This window comes from Ananas comosus, linkage group 1 (assembly GCF_001540865.1).
Source record: "Ananas comosus cultivar F153 linkage group 1, ASM154086v1, whole genome shotgun sequence".
Lineage (NCBI taxonomy): Eukaryota > Viridiplantae > Streptophyta > Magnoliopsida > Poales > Bromeliaceae > Ananas > Ananas comosus.
This window is the reverse complement of record NC_033621.1, coordinates 22,235,562-22,256,595: the sequence shown is the minus strand read 5'-3', so window position 1 is coordinate 22,256,595 and position 21,034 is coordinate 22,235,562. Positions and strand designations below refer to the sequence as shown.

The 21,034-nt window shown below is 36.6% G+C and overlaps 3 protein-coding genes across 5 annotated transcripts; all 3 read left to right on the top strand.

The window, feature by feature from the left end:
- On the top strand, nt 64-7,614 carry LOC109718717 (plant cysteine oxidase 4-like). 3 transcript variants are annotated; one of them, XM_020245111.1, is made up of 6 exons: nt 64-265; nt 2,458-2,706; nt 4,802-4,965; nt 5,289-5,436; nt 6,175-6,378; nt 6,724-6,831. In XM_020245111.1, the coding sequence occupies exons 2-6, from the start codon at nt 2,607-2,609 to the stop codon at nt 6,804-6,806; spliced, it is 699 nt and encodes a 232-aa protein (XP_020100700.1). In that variant the 5' UTR covers nt 64-265; nt 2,458-2,606; the 3' UTR covers nt 6,807-6,831. The 3 variants fall into 3 exon arrangements, with proteins under 3 accessions (XP_020100700.1, XP_020100694.1, XP_020100708.1); XM_020245105.1 differs by lacking the exon at nt 6,724-6,831 and adding an exon at nt 6,940-7,614 and having other exon boundaries at nt 68-265; XM_020245119.1 differs by lacking the exons at nt 64-265; nt 2,458-2,706; nt 6,724-6,831 and adding an exon at nt 6,940-7,614 and having other exon boundaries at nt 4,802-4,897.
- Nucleotides 9,027-14,502, top strand: LOC109720211 (rab3 GTPase-activating protein non-catalytic subunit). Its single transcript, XM_020247144.1, has 8 exons — nt 9,027-9,421; nt 11,137-11,268; nt 11,590-11,778; nt 12,037-12,098; nt 12,645-12,802; nt 13,149-13,297; nt 13,384-13,527; nt 14,068-14,502. The coding sequence occupies exons 1-8, from the start codon at nt 9,089-9,091 to the stop codon at nt 14,251-14,253; spliced, it is 1,353 nt and encodes a 450-aa protein (XP_020102733.1). The 5' UTR covers nt 9,027-9,088; the 3' UTR covers nt 14,254-14,502.
- Nucleotides 15,206-19,386, top strand: LOC109722394 (ubiquitin-conjugating enzyme E2 36-like). Its single transcript, XM_020250455.1, has 8 exons — nt 15,206-15,391; nt 15,558-15,585; nt 15,707-15,793; nt 17,109-17,167; nt 18,192-18,233; nt 18,315-18,388; nt 18,557-18,654; nt 19,038-19,386. Exons 1-8 carry the CDS (start codon nt 15,356-15,358, stop codon nt 19,076-19,078), a joined length of 465 nt encoding a protein of 154 aa, XP_020106044.1. The 5' UTR covers nt 15,206-15,355; the 3' UTR covers nt 19,079-19,386.

Sequence of the window (21,034 nt, the reverse complement as noted above, 5' to 3'; positions counted from 1 at the left end):
GTACCTTTCCTGGACAGAGTCCTCACCACTTCGGGAGACGATACAAAAATACTCACCACGCCGTCGTACTCCGCAGAACATCCCCCCCTTCTCTCTCTCCTCTCTCTCTCTCTCTCTCTCTCTACCTCTCCTTTTCTCTTTCTCTCTCGCTCGCTCAGTATAGTGCTCGACCTCGGCGCGGATCCCATCTCCGCGAGCTCCAATTCGCCCTTTCCTCCCCCTTCCTTCGATCCGTATACCTCATCGCAAAACCCTAACCCGTGAGGTACGCCGATCCTCCTTATGCCGATTACTGTATAATATCTACTGTATGATCCATTTCTCTCTTTATCTGGCTCAATTCGGTGTAGTTTGTATGGTTTTGATCTTAGATTAGATTGATTTGATGTGCTGTTGTTTGTTGTTTGCTATGTACTTTGATTTTGATTGATGGAATTGTAGTGAAAGTGAGGAGATGGGGTAGAAGATGAAGTATATGCGTAGGAATGGTAGAGATATAGTAGAATCAGAAGTAGTATGGGGAATTTTGTGGTCTGGAGATGGTTGTTTTATGTATTATCCGTGTCTTATGCTGTGGACGGGATAAGAATATCATTTATTTGATTGAAGGGCGAGTTTGAATTGTTGATAATGTGGATAGAGAGAAGAAAAGTGGAGAAAAGGGGGAGAGGAAAGGAGGGGAAGGTAGAGATAGAGATACGGGGATGGGGAGAAGGAAATTTGATCTTATTGCTTTCTGTTTGAGGAAAAAAAAGGCTCTCCGATTGCTTAACACGTGTTAAGAAAGTAATTACTAAAGACACTTGAACAGGACAATTACAGTTGTTGGCTCTCTATCTCCGTCATGGAAGCGATTACGGAAGATGCTTAAATAGGAAAATTTTGATTATTCATTTTTTTAGCTTCATCAATGTATGTATAAAGCAGAATGCAGTTTGCATACGGGTAAGATAGTATAAAGCGCGTATGTGGAAGGGGGGCACTTATGAGGGTGCTTATTTGATTATACGCAAGAATCTTTGAATAATGCCTCTTACGAAAGTTGTATGTGCTCGGAAGAGTTGGTGGAAGCAATGTTGGTTGTTCTGCTATGAATTTTATCTGAACTTTGAATTATGTTCCGTCTGCTTTAAACATGTAAACTAGTTGCGGGCCTAGCATTATTCATGCTCTTTTTGTGCATATGGCTACAGATGAAAGCAATTAAATTTTCCTAGATCTGTATACTACAGAAGAAAGCTATTTTGCCACAATAATTTATTTATACTTGTGTAATAAATTTTTGTTCCTACACAACAACTCAACTGGCCTTTTAATTTTTCTGCAAATATGACTATTTTAATGTAATATTAACTGGACCTAAAATATAGTCAAGGTTTACCTTAACCTTAAAAATGAGAAATATGACTCAAACTCTAGCTAAGCCTATTGACTCGGTAATTAACTCAAACTGGATGGATGATGATCTAGTTAGACTCACTTGGTTAGACAACTAGGACCGTCATGCAGTGAATTAACATAACTATTCTTATTTAGTCTAACTCATCTATATTCAACCACTTTATTGTATCCATGGCGTACTATTGTATTTTATTACATCTTTTTGGGTTGCAACTGTACACCTTTGGTATCAATTTAAGAAATTTTCCTCAAATGTCATAATACTTAGAGGCATACGCGAAAGATAAGAAGACATGCGGTGTAAATGTGAGGAATGATTCCACTAACTAAAAATGGAAACAAAAATAGATGAGGGTGCTTATAAAAATTCTGCTTCATGTAGATGATAACTGTGGCAGGTGCAGAAAAAAAGAGCAAAGTAGAAGAAGAAAATGGGAAAAAAAATGATCTGAGGGAAATGGGGCTGGTATTGCTGTATTGCCTTTACAAATGGAGAAATAAAAGGAAAGAAGAGGTGTTTGAAAGATGAGTAAGTATGGGCATATTTGGTTCGCTTGTGGAATTGGAGTGTGAAATGGATTCAGAATGTCAATGACCAATGCCGTTAGTTCGTTTGTTTGTGGAATAAATGTCACCTCAGAGTAAGATTCTACTCCATTCTTCTAGGCCTGATTCAAAATTGGGGAAGAAGATGATTTCCATTCCACCTTGGAATGGGAAATTGGGATGATTCTCTCTTGATCAAACAGTTGTAAATGGAGAGTCATCCCAAGTCCGGAAGTCCCGTTATAAGACCAAACCTTCCCTAACTAAATATGCCGTATTAGAAGAGGAAGAGATGAGAGCGGCTGACCACTACTTTATTCTGGCTCGTTACTGTAGCAATCTTTCTTGTTTATGGCATATTATGCTGTTCTTGTACCATCATGTGATGTTTGTCGCCTTAATTGTTGAATGATTCTTGAGGAACCAATCGTTATATGAATATTAGATTCATTCATATGTTTCTGACAATCGAAAATGTTTATTTTACTCTTCTTGTGTTGATGGAAACAGGTCGTCAAGGCTTTTCTATCTCAAGACACCTTGCAATAGTTGATCGATAATTTACCGTGAACTAGGACTTGTAAACTTGCGCCCGAGTATTGTTGGGTTGCTGATAAGTCTGTTTGTATTTCCTTATTTTAATATTGCTTTACTGCACTATGCCCAAAATCCGGAAGCTGTACAATGCTTGCAAAGAATCGTTCTCTCCTAATGGACCGGTGTCTGAGGAAGCTCTTGAGCGTGTTCGTGTTATATTAGGTGAGATTATTGTAATTTAAATATTTTTCGTGTTGTTTATTCTCTAAAAACCTTAAGTTTAAGTGGTTGGTTTCTTCTCCACTAACTCAATTCATTTACTTGAATACATATACGTGACTTTCCTGACACTATAAATACTAGTTCAGCATTCAGTTATTTTAGGCTCTAGGCTCTCTTGCATATATAAATCCCTGCAAAATCATCTAGTTACTTGAATACTCATGGAAAGTATTAATTTTCATGTATAACACTATAACTGTTCAAAACTGTAGCTCTTGACAAAAATTCCTTTCTTGTGAGCTGGGGAGTTGTCCAATTCATGGGGAAAATTAGTTACCTGTCGTTTCCACATTACATTTCATTGTGAACAGAGAAACATCATTTTCAATTTTGTTTCTTTGACAATTGGCAGTGATTTTTGTTAGAATATACATTCATGCTTGCATATTCTAGATCTAATTTGAAAATTGTTGAAGATGCATGTGTTTATTCATTTCCTTGGTTGTAGTCTAATACATAAAATCCAGCACCTTGACTCCACAAATTTTTTTTTCCCTTCATTCTGTTGGTGATGGATTGTCCTGTCACCAAATTTGCCTTATCTTGATAATGTGGGATAGCTGTTAAACAGCGTTCCTGCCCTGTTGCTGAAGTAAATATGGTAAGTAAAAGAGTGGATTGAGTTCTCAATATGGTTCGCCATTACTGAAGCCTTCTCCTATATGTTATGATGTCAATAGTAGAGAACTGCCCTAATTTTAGAAGGCTCCAGTAAATTATTAATCTAGTCTTGTGAATGACCATTGACCGGTGCAAAGTCCCTGGTCCGGGCAAATTTGTGCAGAAGAGGAGTCTGGATGGAAACTAGAATACTGTTTGGTTGGTCATAAATCTTTAGTGAATACTGCTCTGCAATCTTTTTTTACGAATGTCTGGAACTAGTCTAGTTATAGAATCTTTCTTCTCTTCTTTGTTTGTTGCTTCCTGTGCTGGATTAAATTCTTGAACCTTCGTCTCACACAGCATTATGACCTCTAATGTATGTGCTTCATATTTCTTCGTCATAACAAGATTACAAGGCTTTATATATATATATATATATAGAGAGAGAGAGAGAGAGAGAGAGAGAGAGAGAGAGAGAGAGAGAGCAGGGCTACTATGCTATTAGGAGCACAGCAACCCTTGTGCTCCTAATTTTCTAACCATCCATCAAGGGTGAGAGAGAGGAGAAATTGAGTGTTTCAATTTCTCTTCTCTTTGAATTTCTCTCCAATTTATCTTCTCTCTCTCATCCCAACCACCCATCAAAATTGATGGATTGTTAGGAAGTTAGAAGTACAAGAGCTGCTATACTCTAATAGCACAGCAGCCCTACTCTCTCTCTCTTGATATATATTTGGAAATGATGGCAATCAAACTCCTCACTAAATCTGGCACTACCCTGTTATTATATATGTTACCTTCATTGAGCAATCTTCCTAGGTTTACACCTATTAGGGACAAAATTTGTACCTTCTATGTTTTTGGCTGTTTGGCTAAAACTATTATAGTTCACTTGCAATATTTGCACTTACGTTTTATTTATCATTTCCAGTAATATGTTTTGCACCATCTTATTCTATGCGAAGAAGAATCTTTTACTGTTCTTGCTTGTAAACCCGATACTTTGGGTTTTTTAGCTTTAACCTTTGCTTTAAACCACTTTCTGAATTTATTTGCGATATTTCTGGATTTCATTACACCTAATTGAGCTATTAAATTTACTGATTTTTTTTTATAAAAAAATACTAACATGTCTCTCCAGTTAACTCTAAAGTAGCAGGTTTAATTGTTTGTGGTTTTAAATTTGGCCGTCTAAGGCCTTCTGGATGGATTTCTGAGTTCGTCTCTTTAGCATAACAATTAATCAACTTTTATTTGTGATCAAAGTCCTGAAAGAAAGTATGACTTTGATGATTATAATAAGGGAAAGACATATTCTTCCGTGTTTACATTATTGAAGTTCATGAGCAATAAGAAAGACCTGTGGTTTTTGATACCATATGAACAACATATGTTATACTAATATGCTTTATTTTCCTGTCAACTTATTCAGATGATATCAAACCTTACGATGTTGGTCTTGAACAAGAAGCTCAAGCTGTACGCAGTTGGAAAGGTTCAGCACGCGGAACGAATGGGAAACAAGGACGTAATGGGAGTAACCAATATTTACCTCCGATCAAATATTTGCACATTCACGAATGCGAGAGTTTTTCTGTATGCCTTATGATTTCTTTGCTTGTTTGCTCAACACCACTTGCTGTATCTTCAGTGCCTAGGCCTGCATCCTCTTGGCCATTTACACACATCTGTGCAAAATCACCCATTTCCATATATTCCTCAGTAAAATCTGAGTTTTCCTATATACCCCTCGAAAGTGCAACTTCTTACAAAATAAATACCCTTTAACTTAGGGAGTCATCCAATTCATGGAGATTGTTGGCGTTGCACTAGTTAAGGGCTTTTATAGAGGCCGACTTATAAATTAGTCGTTTTATGGGATATGACTGATTTGCTGTATTGCTCATGATTCTTTGCAGATTGGGATATTTTGCATGCCGCCATCATCAATTATCCCGCTCCACAATCATCCTGGAATGACTGTGCTGAGCAAGCTTCTTTATGGTTCATTGCATGTTATGTCATATGATTGGCTAGATGTAGCTGGACCAATTGAACCTTCAGAGGGTTAGCATTATCTTTTCCTTCTAATTAGGTTTTCCTTTATTATAGATATATCATAGCAGCATATTAATCTTTGTTACTGCATGTATCCATTGCACTTCAATATTATTGCTTGTGTCCACATCGACCTACAATATTTGAAACTACAAGCACAGATTTGAACTCAGGTCCAAACCTTAGAGAATAAATTTGCAGCTAACCCTTTTTGGAGAATGACTGAAGTCCCTTCATCTTACAGGAAGCTTCAGTTTTCTTTTCCTTTCTATTCTTTTTTTTTTTTGTTTTTAATTTTCTCTTTTTTTTTCTTTGCACTCCCAAAGGCACAGTGGGATATTGTTTATTTTCTTCTTGTGCAATTTGTGAAGTTACTGCAGCAGTCTTCTGTATCTACCATTTCTTCAACAAAGTTTACCGCTCAGTACCCTTGTAGTTCCTTTCTAGACGTTCTTTAATGATAATTTTTGGTATTTCGAGGTCATTTATCTTATTTTAAACGGCATTTATGATATTTTAGTTACCAATATGAGAGGTGTTATGATATTTTAGACTTTTGGAGGGCATTTATGTATTTAGGGATCGGTAAAGGGACAATGGTGGAATTCTGCCAAATATTCATGATTCTCTTGAACTCCTTATCTCTGGCATGCAAGGGCTATCTAATTCTGCTTAAGTGTTTCATTCACATGTCATACACTTTGCAGTAAAATGCTATATTCAAATAATATTTGGTGGGATGTGCAGCGAGGCCTGCGAAGTTAGTTCGAGATGGCGAAATGTCTGCACCATGTGGGGCAACGATCCTTTATCCTTCAAACGGTGGCAACATCCACTGTTTCAGAGCCATTACTCCTTGCGCACTTTTCGACATTCTATCTCCTCCTTACTCATCAGAAGACGGACGTCACTGCTCCTACTTTAGAAAGTCTTCGAGCAAGCCTCAATCTGGTAAATAATGTTCCCTGTACTTCCTTAGGACACCTATAGTGCCTGTTTGCCATGGGGTTTGGGAATTGCTTTTGGTACTTGAGAAGAAACCAGGCTTCTGGTTAACAAAAGGTCGGTCTTTTGGCTGGAATGGGAAGCCAAAATGAGGTTCCAGAGCCCCAAAGCAGAAGTTTCAATTTTTAGCTTCTGCTGAAATAATTTCTGTGTTTTTTTTAGCAATTCCGTTGAAATAGCACTTTTCTATATGCTGTAGGCCGGGCCAGTAAGCCCGTAGTGCTTGTTCGGCCTGGCTTCTAGAGTGGCTTCCTTCCTTTGAAAAGCGTCATCCAGCTATTTTACCTGCAGAAGTTCTAGGACTTTTGCTGTGGTGGGAAGCTGAATCTTTTGGTTGTAGCTTTAGCTGGAACCTGTCGGGAGGATCTCAATGAAAAGCTGAAGTGCTTTTTTGAACTACTCTACTTGAACATAACTTTTTCAGTGGCTCCAACTAGGGCAAAAATGTCCTTAGGTTGGTTTTTTCCAACTCAAAAGCACGACTAACGTAGTGTCTTTTTGTCGAAGGTGATTTACCCAGCGAAATTAATGCCTCCGATGTGACTTGGCTTGAAGAATATCAGCCCCCAGATAGCTTCGTCATTCGAAGAGGTTTGTACAAGGGGCCTGTTATAAACCCTAGGTAAAACATACGCCAATCCTATTGGCTCTAGTTAACATAACAGGAAACTTGCGACAAAAGTAGCTGTTATATTATGATTTTTTTCTAAGGAAAAAAAAAAAATAGACAGCGGAATAATTACTCCTAATGAGTCGGTGATATGTAGCTTGTAATTGGGTTTGTACATGTTATATAGACTTTTCCTGCACAATTTGCACCCAGCTTTTAGAAATGCATGGATGAAAATCCCTTAAAAGAAGAGTAGGAAACCCAGCTATAACGAGCACTGCTATTTTGTCCTTCTGTGTGGGCGGAGCACATTTCTGATCTTTTTGACTATTTATTGCTACTTTTTTTTGCGTTTTCGTGCTTCAATTTTTCGCAGTACCTCTCGGCGCTGTATTATGAACTTTTGTTGTGATGGCTCGGAGGGACCGTAAATTTTCGATATTTTCTTTTGGTTTTTTGTTTTTTTGGTTTTTTTCATGTGTGCGCGTGGGCGTGTGCGCGTGAAGCTATGCCATGCGGAATAGAAGGTTAAGTCCATGGCATGAATTAGATTTCTCTACTAATTTGCTCCAGTGAACTTTGTTGTGTTGGCCATGGTATTTTTGTTTGGCTGTGACATTTTCGTTCAATTTGTGCTAAACATCTTAAGAACTCTTCATTACACCGTAATCTTCATCACAATAGTTTGGTTTTGTTATTGATGTTGATAGTTTTGAAGTAGAATGAGAATAGGTGACGATTGCAAGGCACTCTCTTTCTCTCTCTCTCTCTCTCTCTCGTTCTGAGAGGTTTGCAGGGGATTGAGCTTTTTATTTTTTTCCGTTATAATCCAGAATCGCACGTCATATGTTCACCCTGATTGTAAACTTTCATTATTTTAAATTTTATCATTTTCTAATATAATAGTTAATAAATTATTTCATTTGAATTACTTTGTTTTTATCCGTCCAAAAAGAACGGATCGTTAGGAGATCGTTCTTCCGCTGGAGTGTATCACTTTGATCATATGCTCTCACAGTTGCTTCAGTGCACATTGGTTAAGATTTAGACTACTCTCTTTTATGATTCTGCAAACAAGTCTAACCATAAATTAAATTGCTGTCGATTTATCTACTTGAACTTTTCAGAAAATTAACAAAAATCCATAAAAATCTTTGTTCAGGATCATTGTCTTTTCCTAGTTTTTTTTTAAATAAAAGTTTTGCGTAAAAAATAATAGGGGTTGTGAATTGTGATAGCTTCTTAGCAAACATTACATCCAAATTATTTTTTAGCAATACAAAATAAAAATTTAAGATGTATTTTCGTCTTCTGAGTTCTTTTCAAGAGGTTTTTATTATTTATCCCTTAACTGTGGCGCACGAGAAGGTAACTTAACAACGGCCACAAGAATAACATCCTTTCCCCCGTATGATGCCAGAGAATATCTTAATTCATTATTTAAAAATTTAAATTAAATGTTATTAACGTGGTAGGAAATAGATCAATGCTACAACATTGATGCCTCTTATCTCTTCTTTGTATCCATATTGGGCTCTTTATATTGTGCATTTCCTTTTCCATTCTACAAAATTTTAAAAAATATTCTAAATCTTAGGATGACACCTTTTTTTTTTCTTTTTTTTTTGTGTATCCTGTATATCCAATAATATCAAGCCACTGTTATTCGCGCTCTACTCTTTTTGAGGAATTCTACACTGTCACACTTGCACCATGTCATCAATAACAAGCCAGTCACATTCCTTCTTTTCAAACAAAAGTATAATAAAAATATTTTTTTACAATCATAATGGGACATATATTCTTAAAAGAATTAATTTGATTGATTTATTACGTCACGTCACTAATATACCCGTTGCATTCTAGAATTTTTCCCTCTCTTTTTGGTTTTGTTTTGTTTTTTTACAATATTACTACTCCTCAAACTAACCCGATCTCTCGGAGCCAGAGATAAGTTGTTAGGTATATATAGAGAGTTAGAGACTGAAGAGAGAGAGAGAGAGAGAGAGGTCTACGGAGTATATATATATATATAGAAAAGTGAAAATGGCGCGGCGATCGCACCATCTCACGGAGGTGGCGTCCATCGCCGGCGCCGGCGAGGTCGGCGAGGTCGGCGCCGGGGAGCGCGAGGGGTGGCTCAACGACCCCTCCCTCCTCGCCTCCCTCCACCGCCGCACCTCCCTCGCCCTCGCCCACTCCTCCCCCTCCGCCACCGTGATCCGCCCCCGCCTCTCCCCCTCCGACGGCCGCATCTCCGCCGTGGAGTGGCTCCCCTTCTCCGGAGAAGAAGGCGGCGCCGCCGCCGCCATCGTCGTCGGCACCTCCGCCGGGTTCCTCCTCGTCTACTCCTCCGATGGCGATCTGATCCACAAGCAGGTGATCGCCTCTCCCTGCCCTCTTTCTCTCCGATTCGGTCGTCGGTTTTGTTGTTTTTTTTTTTTTTTTCAATCGAGTCCCTGAGATCTTTGCAATTTTGCCGCATTTTTCCTTTTAGGTCAGTAAACGTGAGAAATGTATGGAAACCCCCTCACCTATTGGCTATTTTGAGTTCGATCTTTCAACTTTTGATTTTTGTTTAGACCTAGACTCCTCAACTTTTGATTGTTTTACGAGGTAATTTCTTAAAATTAACAGCTAGATCAGCTATTAGCAGTTAATAGTTGATGAAATCCGCAGTTTCATCAGCGTAGATAGATAATTTATCAAAAAGCACTGTTAAATTTTATGAAGTTTTTAACTTAATTGATGAAAATATTTTAGATCAATATGATCAAAAGTTGAGGTTACTTCAACTGAAAAGGGAACAAAAAAAAAAAAAAAGATGAGGGGTTTACTCTGAGACGGCCTCTAGTCCCTGAACATTTTTACCTTATATATATATATATATAGAGAGAGAGAGAGAGAGAGAGAGAGAGAGTAGGACTATTATACTCTTATAAGTGTAGAGCCTTTCGTACTTATAAGTTGTTTTCGATGATGGAGCTTCCGAATTGATGATCTACTCCGTTAAATATGATCTAAAGTATTTGAAACTTCTAAAAAATAAATTTCATAATTTTTCAAAATCATAATAAAGTTCATCAACCAGGCATAAAATGAACGGTCAAAATCAAACGACGTCTTAAAAATGGATGATCGGATCCTTTTATTTAAGATCGGAGTTATTGATCTTTATCTAGATAGTGAAGAGAATTTTTTGTCAACCTATTCCAATTCTTTTATACCGTTTAAACTAGCAAGTATACCATACCGGCCGTTAAAAATTGTCAATTTTGTGACCTTTTGATCAGAAGATAAATGATGTCAAAAAATTATGAAATTTGATTTCTAGAAATTTTAAATGCTCTAGATAATGTTTAATAGTATGGATCGTCGATTCGGAAGTTTTATTATCAAAAACAACTTATAAGTACTAGTGCGATCGTATTCATAAGAGTATAGTAGCCGGACTCTATATATACACACACATATATATATACTTAACAGTATCTAGCTTCACATTCTACATGGTGACTATGTTTTACTTCATTATCTCTATAAGCTTTTAACAATCCATGCTGGGAAATTCAGTATATACACATATACGATGACACTGAAAGATCTATTTGACAAAATGGCATGATATTACTGTTATATATTGAAGAAGAAAATTGCACTACTAGTCTCTGAGCTTATTGTCAAGTTTCTCTTTGGTCCTGAATTGTTGCGTTGGACATTCGATGTCACGAAAAGGTGCCCCCTCCCTTCTCTCCGATCATAACTTTGTTTCCCCGACTGATATATTGATATCAACGTCGCAAGTTACTTTTAATACCAGTCAAGTCACCGCAGTCCGATATAACAATTTCATCTCATTTTGTCAATTAAATCTATATTTGATGTCATCATATGCATCTATTGGCGATTTGGTGGCACGCATAGTTAAAAGTTTATGTAAAGTAAATGGCAATCAACATCTACCAAATAAGATTTATGTGTATATCTCCATTTTTGATGAAATGCATAGTTCTTTTTACCCCTAATTCCTGGAAATTCAGTTCCATTTTGGCTCATTATTCAGCATTCTTGAACGTGTGCTCATTTCAATGCAGAGTATATATCCTGAAAAGATATTGAGGCTAAGATTCCAAGAGAGGAAGAGAAATTTTCAGGATTCAGGTTCTGAGGAGCTTTGTGTGGTCTTCCCAGGCGTAATTGCACGTTTTGATGGATCAGACATTCAGGTTTCTTCAAATGATTCAGATCTTAGAGTTGTAGATTTGGGTTCTATTATGTTTAACCCTGAATGATAATAGCTCCAAGCTAAGAACATACTTTCTGTTTTAAAGTAGGAAGATAGAACGTCCATTTGACCTGGTTAGAGCTTCTGGCGAAAGTTGTGCTTAAGCAGACCTGTTTGTAGAAGCCCAGCAACTTTTTCTAGGCCAAATGTCTGGCTTCTTTCTTCTCAAGTTCAGAAGCTATTCCAAAAGTCGGGCCAAACAGACACTTAGTAGAGAGTCTCTTGTTAAACATAATTATATTCAATTGATTTCGAATTGTAGAATATGCTCCAAAGATGGTTTCAAGAGGCAGGATCACGCCACTGGGGGACTAGGTTCCATCAGGAAGAAGAAGAGGATGAGAGTTCCTTTGGGAGAATACCCTTTCAACTATGGAACATTAGCAAATTTGGATCTTGCGCTGATGCCGGCATTGCGGGATTAATGCCTCCTCCACTATTGGAGTTTCAGGTGAATTACGTTTCTCCAATTAGTATTGATTGGTGGTAATTAATCTATATAGAAATTGGTTTCCATGTCCAAACCATTTTCACCTCTTCTGGTATTAGGCAGTTGAGTGGTTGGAAATTCTTTTTCTTGTTGTACTATTTTTTCTTTTGTCTTTCACTAATTTGCTGAAAATTTGGTTGCTTTTACTAAAGTTGATTGTAATGGAAGCTCTCTGAGGCTACTCTGGTATTGAATTCAGCTGCTTTTATTGCTGGGCAGTCAACTCAGCGGTACTATTGTGCAGTTACAGTTGGAGAGGATGCTGTGATCTCGGCATATAGGTAAATTTTGCTTTTAACTTCCAAACAAGATTGTCTGTCCTATTCTCTCTAGCAAAGTGATACTTTGGAAAGGACTGCATTTTTTGTGAGGGTAAATTGCACAAGGGGGCTTTTAACTTTTTTTATGATGTTCCTGGTTGATCCCCGACCTGTCATTTGTTACAATTGGGTTCCTCACCTTTGGCATTGGTGCAATCTCACCCTTTACAGTAAGTTCTTTTATTAAAGTGGACAGCAATGGTCACTTAATCGTCGTGTGAGAAGTCCAAAAGTCGCATAAATGGCAAACAGATAATGATTACATGGGTATTTGTTTGATTTGGTGGAGGAATTAAACTGAAAGGGTAAGATTACCACGAAATGCGAAGTCTAGGGATCCAACTGCAACAGCTGAAAGGTTGGGGACTATCTCAAACTAGGCTAAAAAGTTGAGGACTCCTGATGTGATTTGCCCTTCTCACAACATTACATATTTTCAGATATACTCTTTTGCCTTAAATTATTTGTTCTTTTTTGGCTACTCGTGATCTCTTGGTTATTACACAGGCTGTCAGAGGATAGGAGCAGATCCTTAGTAGGAGCTATTCTTTCAAAGGTTGTTCCGGCAACATTCTCAACCATTGCATCATTTTCAAGAATCATATGGCGTAGTGATCAAACCGCCGCAAAGAAGGCACGGCCAAAGCCTCAACCATTTGCTAAAGGTAGATAGTTACATCCTTCTTCTGTGTCAAATTGTTGATTGTAGGGTTGGTTTCCCACAAATATTGCGTTTATATTTTAACAATCTCTTTAACTTTTGGGGCCAAATATTCCATGGTGATAATATGCTGTAAATTTTTTTCGACGGAAACAATTAAGTTATGATAAACACTGGAGGAACTTTCTCAAATCCACTTTGTTTCTAATACCATTGAAACAACATAACATGAAGTGAACATATACCAAATGAAAACTGCATATAGTGGCTTTGAGAAACTTTAGCAACATTATTTGTCTTAGCCACAACAATTGTATATATTGACTTTGTCTCTGTGCAAATTGTTGCAGCGTCGCCTTTAACATGTTTGAAAGACCATCCAAGAAAAGGAGACAAACTCACTTTGTCCCCTAGTGGTACATTGGCTGCTATAACCGATTCTTTGGGCCGTATTCTACTACTAGACACTCAAGCACTTGTTGTCGTGCGGTTGTGGAAGGTAAAATTAGATCAAAGTAAATCCAGAGATCCTTTTACATGACTAAATTTATTTTTTCAATATGACGCTAATGAATTTCTCTCTAGGGTTATCGTGATGCTTCATGTCTCTTCATGGAGATGCTTGTACGAGGAGATAAACCGTCATCAAGTTCGACAAATTATGAATATACGAAAAGTGACTATTGCTTGTGTTTGGCGATTCATGCACCGCGCAAAGGAATAATTGAGGTGATGTTTAGTTTTTGTATCCTCCTATTCTTTCCTGTTGGTAACTAATAAGGATATTTGCTTGTGTATTGTTAACTCTAGCAATAGTGTTGACTGTTGATCGAAAACCGGCGAGTCTACGCGCTTTTGATGTTTGATAATAGGATAAAATTTGACACAAGTTGATTCCAACTTGGGAATGATGTTGGAATTTCTTCAAAAGCCTTCTGTATCACAAATTTTGTCCTTGGAGTTCAAGCCAGATTGAATTGACATCTTCGAGTTTCAATTCAACTGTTCAGTCCCTCCCATCAACACTATCAGCTTCCGAAGCGAAACCCCAAAAGTTGCGACGCCACTGATCTCTATATGACGATGCCAGGACTTAATGAAAGGACTTAAAATTGTTACAAGGGACAAACCCCAATAACTAGATTGTTTTAATTGATACGTGAACAACAAATAACATTAGGATCAAACTTCATGGGCTAAATTTGCAAGAACTTTTTATCTCTTTGTTCTGTTATTTAGAACTAACCAAAATAAAGTTGGTTTCTGCAGATTTGGAAGATGAGAACCGGCCCACGACTTCTGACCATCCCGTGCCCAAAAGGGTGCAAAATCCTCCAACCCTCCATGAGGTTTTTGTCATCATCATCATCCCCATCTTCATACACTCCTTTGGAGGTTTTCCTTTTGAATGGTGATTCTGGGCAGTTATCTGTTTTGAGTAGTCATATTGGGTAAGTACAAGTAGTCATATTGGGTAAGTACAATTCATACATTTCGCTGCCGGAGAAAAGCACACTTGAATGTTTATCTTCCGAAGTATTGTAGAGTTGTTCAGTTTTGTAATGATTTGACAATAATTGAACTCAAGAGCGCGTGTCAGAAGAAATGATTTGGAGTCATCTTTCTTGCTTCTTCCAAACCTATAAATGATTCGTTGTCATTGTTCGCGACGATAGATGGCATATAAATTTTGTTTCTCCTTTATGGCTTTGACATAATTGGAGCTATTGTTGAATGGCTTTCATAGATTGTTCATTAATTAAAAAAAATATTGATCAAGATCTGAAAATCAAATACTACAAGATAGTTTTGAGTCTTTTTCGGATCGAATGAGATTGCATAAAAGCAATTCAATTTAGTGTTAGATTTCTTAAAATACATCAATCCTAATTATATTTATTTAATGAAAACAATGTATTTTTTTAAAAAAAAAATCAGATACAAAAAGTACTGCTTGTATGTTGTACAGATTAGAGTATTAAATATAGCAAATTACATTAGAAGTTGTATTTTAAATAACAATTAATAATTTCCCCCAAATGCTATAATAATGTCGCATACTCATCATATTCCGCGTAATAATTAAGCGCCCTTTTCTTTCGCGCGCATCATGTTGACCCCTCAATCATGTACAATAATAATAAAGCTATTAATTATAGTGGCGTAAGGAGAAAGCAAAAAATCAAAACCATACTAAAATAATCATATTCGCTTTCAAAACTTTTATAAATTTCAAATTAAAAGTTTCTTATGCATGTATATATATATATAATTTCTTTTCGATTTTAATTCATGCTCGAAAAAAAAGTAAGGATAAAAGTGAAAAATCGATGAAGTTCGGGGGTAAATATGTAAGTGGACGCTCTCTTTTATAAGGAAAACCCCTCCCCAAAATCCATCGTTCGATTGTGCGTCTTTTTTTTACTTTTATTTTTTCTGAGGCTCTTCTTTTCCTTTCCTCTCCCTTCTCCCCTCTCTCTCCTCGAATCGTCCCCTCAAAACCCTAGAAACGAATCGAAGGATCGAAGTTGTGTGAAACCCTCGCGTTTCCGATCCAATGGCCAACAGTAACCTCCCCCGACGAATCATCAAGGTGAGAATCCCCCCTGAGCAAATCGCTTCTGATGCGATAATTTAGCGATTATTCTCTGTTGGAACGAGATCTTGATCGGTAATAGTGTTCGTGTGTGGATTGTGATCGTTTGTATGTTTCGATTCTTCTGATTTTGGGGTTTCTGGGGTTTCTTTTTTTGGTACAGGAGACGCAGCGTCTCCTCAGCGAGCCAGGTATCTTGCTTCTACTTTGTTCCCGTTGTTTTGATTTGTCGTTAGGTGCAGTTTTTGGGGATTTTGGGGGAGGGTGGGTTCTAGGGTTTTGGTTGATGGTGGTGATTGGGTTCTGATGCAGCTCCGGGTATCATTGCGACTCCGTATGAGGAAAATATGCGCTACTTTAATGTGATGATCCTTGGTCCGGAGCAGTCGCCCTATGAAGGTGAATTTTATGAGAGAACTTGATTGCTTATCCTTTTAGTATGGTGAAAATGTATGAAGATTGCATCAGTTATAGGATACCTTGGAATAGATCTCCAAACGTCTTTTATTTCATTTGATAATTTCTCAGCTTTTGTTTGTTTTTTATGTGAATTATTTTAGCTGAGTGAGTCTCTGTACATATTTACAGTTTAGTATTAGATTTTGATTATTTGGTAGTTTCTCGTAAATACTGCCATAAAATTGTTGCATGTCAATAGATACTGTTTCTGAGCGATGTCTTTGTTTCAGTTTTTTAGATTAATTAGAAAGTTCTCTAAATGTGAGAATCATATTAATGAGAGAAAATGACGAGAGCTCTTACTTGAGGAATGTATCTTGATGAAGTTGGATCTTAGTAACTAACTGTTGATGCCAATTGTAGTTGTTATGTTAATAGAGACAGTAAGAATGGTACGTACATGACGTGGTCTCATATAGAAGCTAACAATATTTCAAGGATATTTATTTGTCATGAATCTTCTTATTAGGTTGTTATGCTGTTAGCTATTGCTATTGCTTTTGTTGTGACAGGACCACTCTAGGTAAATTACCTGATACCTTTTGAAGCTATACCCAAAAATTTGATGCAAAAGTTGATACTTTGATGGTAAGGAAAAAACCATTGGCAAAAGCTGAACAAAATTTCTATCTTTATGGAAAGCTTGAGGAATTTAGAACCGATTATGTTTTTGAAGCTCAAGCTAGATCCTAAATAATATAGAGGCAATATTCCAGTTTACTTATTAGATTAGTTATTAATTTAGCCTATATTTTGTTTACATATAGCATAATTATATTTTTCTTGCACATATCCCTTTCTGCTGCTTAAACTTTGCTAACTGAAATTAAGTATAGGTCCACTGAATTTGGACTGGTGATATATATATTTGCTTTGTTATGGTTTACTTATTTCTCTTTGATTGGTTGATGATCGCTAATTCATTGTGACACAGTGGTATTAAAGATGGAGTGCATATTTAGATTCACTTGTTATTTCTAATCTTCCCCAAATTTTTTGTTGGCTTATGCATAGCATATTTGGTATTTTACATTTGTGTGCATGTTTTAATAGTCCTATAAATGATTTGCAAGTATTGGAACTTGTAAACATGTTTTATTTTATTAGTACACTTTTTTAACTTTAAAATGTTTCATAATATTTTAAGGTCTTGTGCTTACATTGGAATTTCAATTTACACTTATCTTGTATATTTTTTAGTTGGTTGATGATTGTTCTTATGAATTATTTAATTAATTTGGTTCTGCTTGATTAGGAGGGGTTTTCAAGCTTGAATTATTTTTGCCCGAAGAATATCCAATGGCTCCACCGAAGGTAAAGACAACTGTCCGTAAAGATCATTGTACGTGTAGATGTTTGTTTTTCTGCACAACTTGAGGCGAATATTAGGTTCTAGTTAATATGCAGTAAAAGATTTGTTAAATGACAAATAAATCAATATAAGTTCTAGTACTGTTGCAACATGCACAAACACAATTTCTTATTTCAAATTCTCGTGTGCATAGTAACAGAATTTGTACCAATAGAATAACAAGTGGAATATGCTGTTTTCCAGTTAATGTTACATTTCTCGTGGACACTTTATACTAATTTTCTTCATATATTATTCCTCTATCCTTGAATAAACAAGTTATATCCAAGAATCTGGTAAATGTTAATTCTCTATTTTGCAAGAAAGGGCTAGTTTTTGCTTGTGAATCAGTGAGTACTAACTTGGAGCTCATTGAATTTCATGTATCCATTTAATGCATATTTGGAATTTTACTGTATTTAAGGGTTGGATTAATCAGAAATGAGCTTTTGTTGTGAAATGATATGTTTTATGCAGATTTAAAAAATTGAGGCTTTCTTTTAATCAGTTTCCAATTCATCTAGTTGTTTAACATCTGATTGTTAGTGATATTCAAGTTTGGTGTTACTAACCTGTTCAGTTAGTTGACTCGATACTATCTGTTTGAGTTAAGCTGTTCAAAAAAGCTTTCTTTGAAGTTCTAACAGATTTTCTATTAATATCTCATACCAATGGCTTCATGCCGGAGCTTTTGCTTTTGTATTGTAGAAGCTATTTTCACTTCCTGTTAAGGCCAAAAGCTATAATTTTTTTGTTTGCCAAACACCTCTTGCGGCTTCTTAAAGTAGAGAAGCTGCTCCTCAACCAAAGCCGAATAAGTACTTCTTCACATTCTAGTCCATTTACAACCCTTTAACTGGGCATCGACCAGTAGCCATATTACTTCTATTCAAGCTTTTTATCGTGCCGAGTTTCACTAGCATTTGAATTGCAATAACAATTATTTTGCTCTGATTCTTCTCTCTTTTTTTAAAATTTTTGAAACAGGTTCGTTTTCTTACGAAAATTTATCATCCCAATATTGACAAGGCAAGTAGCAAGGTTATCGTTCGCTGTCTATTAACATCTTCGAGGATTTGTAAATTTAATACAACGACTTCATTTATGCAGCTTGGAAGGATATGCCTTGACATTTTAAAGGACAAATGGAGTCCTGCCCTCCAGATACGAACAGTTCTATTGAGGTAGCATGATCGTTTCTTTGTGGTGATGTACCATTATATTTAGTAACAACCATTGCAAGGAATACATTTTGCTTGAATTTAGCTGTCTTTCTCATGATATTCTAAATAATATCTATCTTTCTTTATTATGTAAGACATTGATCTCGTTGTGTTTATATTGTTTTCTAGTATTCAAGCACTTCTCAGTGCGCCAAACCCTGATGACCCACTGTCGGACAACATAGCTAAGCATTGGAAAGCCAATGAAGCAGAGGCTGTTGAAACTGGTAAGTCCATGAATTACCTGAATTATTTTATGTTGCATTTGTTTCAGGGACAACTGTTGAATAACTCAAAAGTTTGGTCAGTCCGGATTATTCTAGGATAACCCTGGACCAACTATTCGAGTCCCTGACTGGAATAGTTTTGTCCTTCGTTTCATCCGCACTTATCCATTACAGCTATCCCTCATTAAGTTCTACTCAAAACATAAAATTGACTTTCTTCTTGGCTATTCCAAGATAGCAAGATAATCTAGGATTAAAAATAGAAGGCATCCTTGTTCCCCAAAACAAACTGGTCTTTAAGGATTCATCATTTGAGACGCAGCTTTACTAATTTTTCTTGGCACAGTAATATATTGGTGAAACTTGTTGTATGATGGATGCAGCAAAGGAATGGACCCGACTATATGCCACCGCCGGGGCGTGAAGAACAAGCGGCAGCATTTTGCTGTGGAATAACTCATTTCTGCAGTGGATATCTTGTTCAAGCTATTTATTCCGTTAGAGCGGGATGGTAAGTTTCGGGTGTGCGAACTGTTTACAATATCAAAAGTGTTTTAGGGGTGCCCAAAATCATACTTACTAATTGTATATCTCTCTCTTGGGCTCTCTAGCTAACCTACTTTTGATCTGTATTAGTAGCTCAGATGTGTTGCCGCGTCTCTTTTCCAGTGAAAAAGAAAGAAAATACTTCCAATATCCTTAATAATACAGGAGAATAATTCACCATCTGCATGCAGGATTTCTTTTTTTTGTTTGCATGTCTTGCTCTTTGCGCCGTTTGCACGCCACGCTATTCCTCAGTTTGGAAGTTTAAATTGTCAGATATATATATATTAGTCCGGCTGGGATACTATTGATAGCACCAAGCACTTGGTCCTATTGATAGTATTCCAGCCTAAGTCTATATATATATATATATATATATATATATATATATATATATATATAGCATATTTTTGAAATAGATAGCTGAATTTATACATCTTACTGTTACAGGAAGTTAGTACCTGAATTTTTAAAGTTCTGTTGATTTTAACATTTTGATGGAATTGTAGTGTAATGGAATATTTTCTTTAGATTAAGTAGTAACGTCACAACTCTGGAAGTTCAACTTTCGAAGTTTAGAAACCCATTTGGAAATATGCTTCAGTTTGGGGTAAGGTGGACATTTTTACTCTCTTGTTGGTGAGGTGTGAGGACTCTTTTATCTGTNATGTGAAATTTAATATTCTATGATTTGATTTTTTCACACTTTGGTATCTCAATTTAGTGCCGTGTGGTTTCATTTGTATCTTTTTATTATCGATTTTATTAATTTTTTTGGTTAAATTAGTGACAAAGTTAAAATTGAAGGGTATTAAAGTGGATATTAGATAAACTTAGGTGGGGTATCTGAAGTTTTTTGTATATAATTTAACGAAATATTAACGAAAAAGTTGACGAAAAGATAAAAATGAAGTCACTGAATACTAATTTGATATATTTTAAACTATATGGTACTAAAGTGAAAAAGTATAAAACTATATGGGTGGTATTTGAAGGTTATCTGTTTTTCTTTTGGCCTCTAGGTTTAATATTAACCGGGCATATGAGATACCTTTCATTGGTGTATATAGAACCTTTGATGTTTGTTTTTCCCACTGTATTTGTACCACTTTTTTATTTGGAAACTTTCTTAGGTCTTGTTTGGAGTTGTGGTGTCTAAAACATATGCTTTGGAAGGCTTCAAAAATTGGGAAGCGCTTTTAATATTCTCTCTCTTATTGTAAAAAAATTGTAATGGGTTTTTCTCATGGGGCGATTTCAACTTCTAATTTTATAACATTGGAGGCAGAAAGACTATAAGCACTTTTTAGATTCTGTCTTTCGAAGATGTTTTTAACAATGTAGTTCCAAACAAGGCCTTAATATCAGTTTGTTCACTGGCAAGCAACGGTTATTTAAATTTCAACATTTTTCACATGCTGGAGGAATTAAAATGGTTCGTCGCAATAAATCAACTGCAAAAAGAGTACAAATCAATCATAGAAGAGTAGGCAATTGTTTTAAGTGCTCACCAAAGGTACTCGAGAGAGCATTATAAAAGCTGTGGCAAGTGCCCGGCCGTTAGTGTGGGCGGGCTCTGGCGGCCGACACTCAGTGTGAAGCTGCGGAAGCCGTCAGTTGTCGATACCGGCAATGTCAATACCGGCAAGGCAGCTACGGCTACTGTTTTGCAGTCGCCGATACTCAATAGCGGCAGCAGGCCAAAGTTGCCATTGCTGTAGCAACTGGGAGCACAACTTGAACTACATATACCAGCAGCTGGTAATCGCCGCGGTGGCGGTGGCAGCAGCAGCAGCAATAAACGCTTTAACACCAATAACAGATAGCTACAATA